General features: G+C 51.6%; 1 protein-coding gene across 1 annotated transcript; it reads left to right on the top strand.

The window, feature by feature from the left end:
* The first annotated feature begins 173 nt into the window (after window positions 1–173).
* On the top strand, window positions 174–9,001 carry ALDH2 (aldehyde dehydrogenase 2 family member). The gene is made up of 13 exons (XM_038187364.2): window positions 174–372; window positions 1,074–1,178; window positions 2,148–2,288; window positions 2,510–2,589; window positions 3,099–3,210; window positions 4,074–4,202; window positions 4,701–4,814; window positions 5,183–5,285; window positions 5,962–6,146; window positions 6,502–6,666; window positions 6,991–7,148; window positions 7,685–7,799; window positions 8,634–9,001. Exons 1-13 carry the CDS (start codon window positions 229–231, stop codon window positions 8,664–8,666), a joined length of 1,584 nt encoding a protein of 527 aa, XP_038043292.2. The 5' UTR covers window positions 174–228; the 3' UTR covers window positions 8,667–9,001.
* Window positions 9,002–9,046: the final 45 nt, after the last annotated feature.

Raw genomic sequence — 9,046 nt, 5'->3', positions numbered from 1 at the left:
TGGGCGTGGTTATGAATGAAGAGGGCGTGGTTATGAATGGAAGTGGGCGTGGTTATGAATGAAAGGGGCGTGGTGGTGAATGGAAGTGGGCGTGGTTATGAATGAAGAGGGCGTGGTGATGAATGGAGGGGGCGTGGCGAAAGCGATTGGTGGGCATGGCTACGCAAAGGGGGCGTGGCCCAGCTGGGGGCGTGGCGCACGGCGTACGCGGTGCTGGCGGTGGCGGCGATGCTGCGGCTGGCGCTGCGCTCCTCCCGGCTCTGCTGGGGCCCGGCCCGCCCGGGGGCTCCTCTCTCGGCCGCTCCGCTCTCGGCCGCCGCCGCCTCGCCCATCCCCGCGCCCAACCCGCGCCCTGAGATCGCCTACAACAAGGTAGGGCTGGGCCGGGGGGACGGGCAGGCTCTGGGGAAGGTGGGGGGCTGTCACGACACGGCTGGGGGTGTCCCGATATAAGTGGGTGTCCCGTATGGCTGGGGGGTAGTCCCGACATAGGGGGGTGTCCCAACACGGCTAGGGGTGTCCCGACATAGGTGGGTGTCCCGACGTGGCTGGGCCGGTGTCCCGGTGGTATAGGTGGGTGTCCCGACATAGGGGGGTGTCCCGACACGGGCGGGTGTTGCGACATGGCCTGGGCGCTCCTTCCCCGCGGCCGTGGCTCGGAGCTCAGCAAGAACAGGCCCGTCCCAGGCCGACCCCGCTGCCCCGGGCCCGGCCGTGCCCGAGCAAAGTCCCCGCAGCTCCCCGGGCTGCCTGGCACCGGCTGCTGGGGGCGATGCAGCCCCGGTACCGCGGGTGAAACGGGTGCGGTGCCGCTGCCCGAGGCGCTCCCCGGGGCTTTGGAAGGAGCCGGTGAGAGGGGAACTGCCGCGGTGTGGATCCTTTTTGTCGGCTGGCAGCTGCTGTTCCGTCTGGGCCAGAACATCGCCTCCAGATCCGTGCGGTTTTGGAGCCCCCGCAAGCTGAGCCCCTTGAATTAAGCAGCCTGTTGAGAAGCCAGCAAACAAATAAAGCTCCTAGCGATTCCCCTCGGTCTGGCTCCAAGGCGTGACCCTGTTTTGTTGCCTTCCTTACAGATTTTTATAAATAACGAGTGGCACGATGCAGTCAGTAAGAAAACCTTCCCAACTGTCAACCCTGCAACAGGAGAAGTTATCTGCCAGGTTGCCGAGGGCGATAAGGTAAATATTCCCTCTGAGATCTGTTTGTTTGCAGCACGCAGGGATCGCGGAGCGGCTGACCTGCACCGATGCCACGTGCAGTGCTGCTGCTGTCCTTCCCCAGCACGGCTCTCGCAAAACCCTCCGGCTTTGCCTCTTCCCAGTGGCAAGCTGGGACTGGAAAGGGTGGGGAGGAGCAGACAGTGTGGAGTGGAGCCTGGGCTGGGAGGAGCAGCCGTGGGTGGAAGCTGCTGGGCCAGGCAGGGGTGAATGCTGAGCCCCTTGCTGTGGTGGGAGCGTGACCCAGAGTCACGGCAGGAGAGGAGGCAGAAGGGCAGTGGTGCCTGAACGGCCTCCCTGTGCTGTACACGTGAAGTGGGAGATTGTCCCCAGTCTGGGGAAGTTAAGAAATGAAAGCGAAAGGGTTGGGAGCAGCGGTATAATTGCCCTGTGCTCTATGCAAGGCCCTCCTGGGAGTCTGTGGCAGAGCAAGGTTTTGTTTCCCAGCAATTTGGGGCTCATCCTCCAGGCTGGAAACTCGTTTGTATTCTCCAGGGGAGGGGTGAGCGAAGGAGCTCTTTGTTGTTTGCTCGTCCATGGCACAGAAGCTTGTCTTGGCGAGACCATTACAGCAAGCCAGAACAGAAGAACAACTAAAACCAAATTAATGTCCCGACTGGACAAAATGAGGGGTTAGAGATACTTGATCAACAAAAAAAAGTGCTTTAGACTGTGCTGGTGAAATCAAACCCTGGAAGAGTGTCAAAGCAGATTTCTAGAGCTCTTTCCTTGCCTCGTTCTACGATGAAAATATTAACCCAGCAGATGATATTGCAGGAATAATGTCAATATTTGCACTCCACATAGCTGAAATAAGAGGCACAGGTGGTGTTTCCTCCTGGAGCCCAGGGAGGGCATCAGTTGTGCTGGGAGAGGGAGGTGGGAGCTGGTTGCTCCTTTCTCACCCACCTTTCTTGGACTCCTCTACAGGCCGATGTGGACAAGGCTGTTAAGGCAGCCAGGGCAGCTTTCCAGCTGGGCTCGCCCTGGAGGAGGATGGATGCTTCTCACCGCGGGAAGCTGCTGAATCGCCTGGCTGACCTGATTGAGAGGGACCGGGCTTACCTGGCGGTGCGTATCGCGCTCCGTGGGCCCTCAGCCGGGGCAGAGACGGGTGGTGGGCGCCCATCGGTGCGGCGAGGACGTCAGCCACAGCTAACCCTGAGCTGCAGGGGACGGGGAGGTGGTCTTGGGAGGTAGTCTTGGGTCTCGAGAATGAAATCTAAATCTAGACGTGTGATTTTTTTTCCTATCCCGTGCTTCAGGCAATCTCTGCAAAATGTCTTTTGTAGGCGCTGGAAACTCTGGATAATGGCAAACCCTACTCCATCTCCTACCTGGTGGATCTGGACATGGTGGTCAAATGTCTCAGGTAGGCACAGAGGCTGTGCTGACAGCGTGGTCGCTTCATGCCCCACGCTCCTGCTTGGCTGCCTGTGGAAGCTGAGCCTCTGATGCCTCTGATTCAGGCTGGTTTCGACCCCTTGGTATTATCTGGCCCTTCCAGTCTGTTTCCATCTCTTTCTTACCTTTTTTCTTATTTTGGTTAAGTACAAATAAAAGGAATTTTCTTCCTGAGACTTTTTCCAACGGGCTCTTGTTATGTGTCTGTTGCTCTCTGACCACATGCAGAACTTGTACAAATGGATTAAGCTGTGGGGCAGTGCAGGACTGACACACCAGAGGCCATACAAATTGCTGGCAAACATGCGAGATGAAAGTTTACATTTACTGTCCACTCTTAAAATCACCTTCCTGGGAAATACTTGCATTAGTGTGCACTGTCTGAAGTGACAGAAGAAGGGAGGAAAACAAACAGCTGGGGGAAATCTTTCTTGTTTTCTGTTTTCAATTCAATGAGCAAAACTTTCTTGTTGCCAGGTACTTTGCAGGCTGGGCTGATAAATTCCACGGCAAAACCATCCCTTTAGACGGGGACTTCTTCTGCTACACGAGACATGAGCCCGTGGGAGTCTGTGGACAGATAATCCCGGTCAGTAAAATGTATCAGTAGGTCCTGAAAAATGTCAGGAATTGAGTGTTACAACGAGGAGGTATCTTAAAATGCAAGGCTGTTTGAAGCGCTGCTTCCTTCCAATGCTAAAAATAACGTGATCCTCGCTCCAGCTGGGAGGGCTGCTACTTTGCTCTGGCAGCACAGACCTACTTGTTGATTTCATGGGGTATGGGTAAGATTTATTTTGTATCAGCTGCAAAAATAAATAAATAAAAATCAGCCCCTTTATTATCTCAGCGCCACAGTTAAGTTTAAACTTCTGTTTTTAATGCTAGGTGGTAGTTTGTGTGATGAGGAAATAGAGAACTAGCATGCAAAACTCAGTTTTATGTAACTGGTCTTGTTTCTGTAACTGGTAGCAAGCAGAGCAACGAGGTTTGGCAACAGCAAAGCCCCGTGTATACAACGATCCGTGGATGGTGATACCTGCTTGTAGGAGCAGCCACGTTCTGGTTGTTGCACGCTGTGTTTACACGGGTTTTGTGTCTGCATTGCACAAGAACTGAATGGAAATGCCTCACCGATCTGCGAGCGCTGCCCTGTCATTACAAAGGGTTTCTTTCAAAGTATGCAAAAAAAAAAAAAAAGGCTAAATGGAGGGTAAAGATTAATTCCAAAAGAGCTGTGGTTTCGCAGTGGTACTGGGAGGCTTCACACGTCAGTACAGTTTTCCTGGGCAAGCAGAAGACAGTGCTTGAAAAGGAGCCAAAAACCGCAGCTCGGGAAAGCTCAGAGGCTGCTTCCATAGGTGCTGCACCTGCAGATTTGAATAAAGCTCGCTCGTTACATGCTCGGTAATTGGAACTTGCAAGCTCAGCAAATTTCTTCTTGTTTTCCAGTGGAACTTCCCGCTGTTGATGCAGGCGTGGAAACTGGGGCCTGCCCTGGCTACTGGGAACGTGATCGTGATGAAAGTGGCCGAGCAAACCCCCCTGAGTGCCCTCTACGTAGCAAACCTGATCAAGGAGGTGAGGGAAGGGCTGGGTTTCCATCAGCCGACCCGTCAGAACTGCTGGAGTTTGGGGTAATGTGACAGGAACAGAAGAGGGCTGTGTGGTCTGGAGAAATGCCAGATTGCCTTGGATATCTTAGGGTTTGGGTCAGCAACACCCCACAGCATTCAAACACCTTCATGTTCATAAATGCACATGCAGAGAACGTCCTCGTTGATTTAGGGAAGGACTCCAAGGCTCAGTTAAATAAACTTCAGGGTGATTAGAAAGCTCAAATATGTGCTAAAATAAAAGCTGAAATAATATATAGCTCCCAGCCATGTTTAGGGTACAGGGTGGGGCAAGGAATTGTTCTGCTTCTTGGAAATCAAGCGTTAAACCTGAAGACCTGGGAAATGAAGTGAGCTAGGAAAGGCTCTGTTCTTTGTGGGAGGCATATCAGAGCGTTACCAACAGCTGAATGTGGGTGAAATCCTTGATTTACGGAAGGAATAACGTTGCCCTCTCCTGCAGGCCGGATTCCCCCCAGGCGTGGTGAACATCATCCCTGGCTACGGGCCCACTGCGGGGGCTGCCATCTCTTCCCACATGGACGTAGATAAAGTGGCCTTCACAGGCTCCACAGAGGTAAGGGGGGGGCTTTACCTTTAAACCCTTGGGACATAAAGATCATCTCATTCCTGTATGGCTTCTTTTGTACAAATACTGGAGGTGTGTTGCCTTCTACAACTTCCTTCAAGAAATACGGCTGCCTTTACAGCGTGACGTTGAATTTTCCTTTGTCTAAGACTCTTTTCAGGTGCTTTCTTTAGAGTATTTCCTATTGTCTTCCTTGATCTGCTTTGTGCTAGAGGTGAAACTCTAGGCGGACTTCCCGTAAAGCCCTGACCATGAAGGGATTACTGCTAAACTGCTGACTGGGACCTAAAACCAGCCGCTCTGCCGGGTGTGATGCGGGCTGGGGGCAGTCCCTAATGCCTCTTCTCCTGCTGCAGGTTGGGCACCTGATCCAGAAGGCTGCAGCAGAAAGTAACCTGAAGCGTGTGACGCTGGAGCTCGGAGGGAAGAGTCCAAACATCATCATGTCTGATGCCGACAGTAAGCACCTGCTGGCGGAGCGTTTGGTCTGTGCATTTCACGCTGGCTTTCTGCAAGCAGAGCTGGAGGGAGAAAAGAAACCTCTCCTGCGTCGTGCGTCCCCAGCTCTGACACCACCTGGCTGGTTTCTCTCCGTGAAGTCTCTGTGCCTCCTGCTGCAGCTGCCGTGTTTGTGTAGCAGGGCTTCTTCACTCCCACTTCTTTCCCAGGACTGGGGAGAAGCTCAGTTATCAGCAAATGATTATTGTTTCTGTATCTTCCTTCAGCTTTCTCAGTTCTGTTTTTCTTCTCTTAGCGCTTACCTCCCCTTTTTTATTGTTATGCAGTTCTGGTTCTCTCATCTCTTGCATATAAGTTCATTTTTGATCTGGATGAACCAAATGCATTAGTAAGGAAGGAAATTCTGCTAGATCCAAACTAACTCATCTTTAATATCTGTTAATTTCAAATAAGAACTAGAATCCACCTCAGATCAGATTTTTTTCTTCTATTATGGGATACTCTAATGGGTCTTTATGCTGATTAAATCTGTATCTAACTACCAAAGCATAGAAAATGCCATCAGCTGAAAGGACCTTGTGTCACTGATGCTCCAGTAGCTGGCATGATAATAGTTCAAAAAAAGTCACTTACTGACTTGGGCTGTGTTTTTTTTCTCTCTTCTCCCCCATCTTAGTGGACTGGGCTGTGGATCAAGCCCACTTTGCCCTCTTCTTCAACCAAGGGCAGTGCTGCTGTGCCGGATCCCGAACATACGTCCAGGAAGATATATATAAAGAGTTTGTGGAGAGGAGCGTTGAGAAAGCCAAGTCCAGGGTGGTTGGAAACCCGTTTGACTTTAAAACAGAGCAGGGGCCTCAGGTGAGAGCAGGGGATGTCTGGAACTGTTATCTCATGAAATTATCCTGATTTTGAGTCACTGGGCATCGGTAGGTCAGGATGAGGGGTATCCTCCAGTCTCCCAGTTCATCTCCTTTGAACTGTGCCTATTACCTCCGTGTGCAGGAGGGAGAAGCTAATTAACCATTCTGATTATTCCAAAACCTCCCCTTGAAACTGGCACTTAAAAATCCTCATTTCCCTTTGAAGCTGGCTTGGCAACCTAGTGAAATGGAGAACTGCCAGAGCCCAGCTGTGTGCTGGAGGGGCTCCAGTCGAACCCTTTTTTTACCCCCAGCAAACACCGAGCTGATCTGTCTGTCCCGATGGCTCTTAGGTGGACGAAGAGCAGTATAAGAAGATCCTTGGCTACATCAGTGCCGGGCAGCGGGAAGGAGCCAAGCTGCTGTGCGGTGGCAGCCCCGCTGCAGATAGAGGCTACTTCATCCAGCCAACTGTCTTTGGAGAGGTGCAGGACAACATGACGATCGCCAGGGAAGAGGTGAGACCTGCGGCACCTTCCTGCCCTCAGTTTCGCACTTTTGTCCCTTTGCACCCACTGGTGGAGAAAGAATCAGGTCTGAAAGCACGAGACATTCAGGAAATGAGAATAGAAAGAGAAACTTGGCGCTTTTTAGGAAGTTAGCGCAGCAAAATTCCTTCCAAATTACACGCTGGGTGCTTCATGATATGGGAGGTGACACACTGATACTTTGAATGTAGTGTCCTGTGCAACTTCCAACATACACACACAGCTCCAGCATCAACCACAGCCTCTCCTGGGACCGCTTTACACTTTTTCACTTGCTCTGTTTGGATCTTGCAGATATTTGGGCCTGTCATGCAGATTCTGAAGTTCAAAACAATCGAGGAAGTAATTGAGAGAGCAAACGACTCCAAGTATGGTCTGGCAGCAGCAGTCTTTACGAAGGACCTTGACAAAGCTAATTATGTGTCTCAGGCCCTGCGAGCTGGGACAGTTTGGTGAGCCTTGATGCTTTTTTTTTCCCTTCCCTAAAGTGCTGGCAGCTTTCTTGTGCGCTGTGATTTCTTGTTACACTTGCTCTCTGATAGCCTGTCTGCGCTTTGGATCAAATTGGATCAAATTTGGATACAAGTACCTCACCGAATGTAACATCAGACCTTCAACTGCAGTGCTGCTTTGGGTGAAATTTAGGAATATTAAACTTCCACACTCTCATTGTGAATTAGTGAATGGGACGGGGGAGCAGAACTGAAGCACTGCAGTTGGCAATGACAGCAGCTCCCGCAAGGCTCTGAGCTTGTGTGGTGCAAGACATGAATTAATTTCATGGTGTTCTGCTTCCTGGCTGATAAAGATGGGGTTCCGGTATTAATTAATTCTGATGATTGAGATAGCTAACAAGTGGGGAAATCATGTCTAGAAATTCATCTGTCCCTCTGCTATAAACAGCTGAGATGTCCATTTGCTGTGGAAAAAGCTCTTCAATTACCCAGTTCTGAAACTGCAGGTGCTTGACTTGTGCTTTCCTTTTCAGGGTGAACTGCTATGATGTGTTTGGTGCACAAGCCCCATTTGGTGGCTACAAAGCATCTGGGAATGGGCGAGAGCTGGGAGAATATGGTCTGGAGGCATATGTAGAGGTGAAAAATGTGAGTATCCCCCTGTGTGAGTACTTCCCAACCCTCTGCTGTAGCTCCAAATTGTCTCTGTGCCTGCTGGTGTGGGCCTGGGAGTCACAGTTCTTTCTAATACTTGAACCAAACTTGGAGCTGTGCTTCTTACACAGACAAAACTCCGTGTAACTATTTAAAAGAGAAAGCTAGTCTTGTTTTGTACAGCTTTAGAAAGCAAGGATACGTGCCCTGACTGACAGATTACCAATTGCCCGCGCCACTTGGCACAGTTTAGGAGTCTCTCACTGTAAGGAGTGGAAGCGTGCTGGCTCTGCAAGCTTATTTTGTGGAGACCAGAGAGAGAGAACCTGTGCTGGGGGTGTGTGTCAGTGGGGTGGAAGCTTTTGTGTGTATAAACTTGCAGATGAAAACTGGGCATTTAGCACTCAGGAGGGGGAATCTGAGCAGTGACCCCAGCCCTCAATGCTGCTCTCTGGAGCAGCACTGCTGGTGTTGAGTAACTTCCTGGAAGGCGAGGCAGAAGGGCAGGCACTCGGTCTGCTTGCAGCTTAGTGTCTGAAGGGTGACGGAGCTCGTGGGCTGAGGTGGTTTGCCTGCAGCTTGTGATCCAGCATGAGGTCTGGAACAGGTCAGGGCCTCCGGCATGTGCCTGGCAGGGAGCTTGCACGGCTCCTGGTAAGCAGGGGAACCTCTGGAGGGGTGCAGGGACCACTTCTGAGCTTCCCCTGCCTCTTAGGACAGCTCTCCTGATCCCATCAGTGACCACCACCAGGGACACGCTGGCCCCTGTCTCTGCCTCCCCTCAGCGGGGTGCTGCAGGAAGGTGACCTGTAACTTTGTTTTCTCCAGGTAACCATCAAAATCCCCCAGAAAAACTCCTAAAGGACAACATCCTCCCCCACGTATGGAGGACACCTATGCAGCTTTGTGAGGAATAAAGCAAAGGAAGCCTCTGTCACACGCCAAGCTTAGGTGGCAGCCGTGTAACTGCGTTAAGAAATTACATGTAAAGCTTCGGAAGGTGCCCGGAGGAGCTCTGCCTTCAGCCTACTGCAGCCCTGGTGCAGCTGATGAATGTTTTGGGTTGATTCCCCCAGAAAATCATTTATTTGCTTGTTTGCAGTAGCTTTGTAAGCGCTTCACGGCCCCCCCCCGTGCTGCGTGAGGGGTGCTCCCCTTTTGTACCTGCGCACAAAATAAAGAGTTTTGTCACTAAAGCTGCCCCTGCCTGCTGCTGGAGCACAGGGGTGGTGGCAGCGAGC

This window comes from Anas platyrhynchos, chromosome 16 (genome assembly GCF_047663525.1).
Source record: "Anas platyrhynchos isolate ZD024472 breed Pekin duck chromosome 16, IASCAAS_PekinDuck_T2T, whole genome shotgun sequence".
NCBI classification, from domain to species: domain Eukaryota; kingdom Metazoa; phylum Chordata; class Aves; order Anseriformes; family Anatidae; genus Anas; species Anas platyrhynchos.
This window is presented reverse-complemented; position numbering and strand designations above follow the sequence as displayed.

Coding starts and splice junctions, on each gene's coding strand:
- ALDH2 (XM_038187364.2), top strand. CDS start 229: ATGCTGCGGCTGGCGCTGCGCTCCTCCCGGCTCTGCTGGGGCCCGGCC. Junction 3,211..4,073: donor TCTGTGGACAGATAATCCCG/GTCAGTAAAATG, acceptor CTTGTTTTCCAG/TGGAACTTCCCGCTGTTGAT. Junction 7,149..7,684: donor CTGCGAGCTGGGACAGTTTG/GTGAGCCTTGAT, acceptor TTTCCTTTTCAG/GGTGAACTGCTATGATGTGT.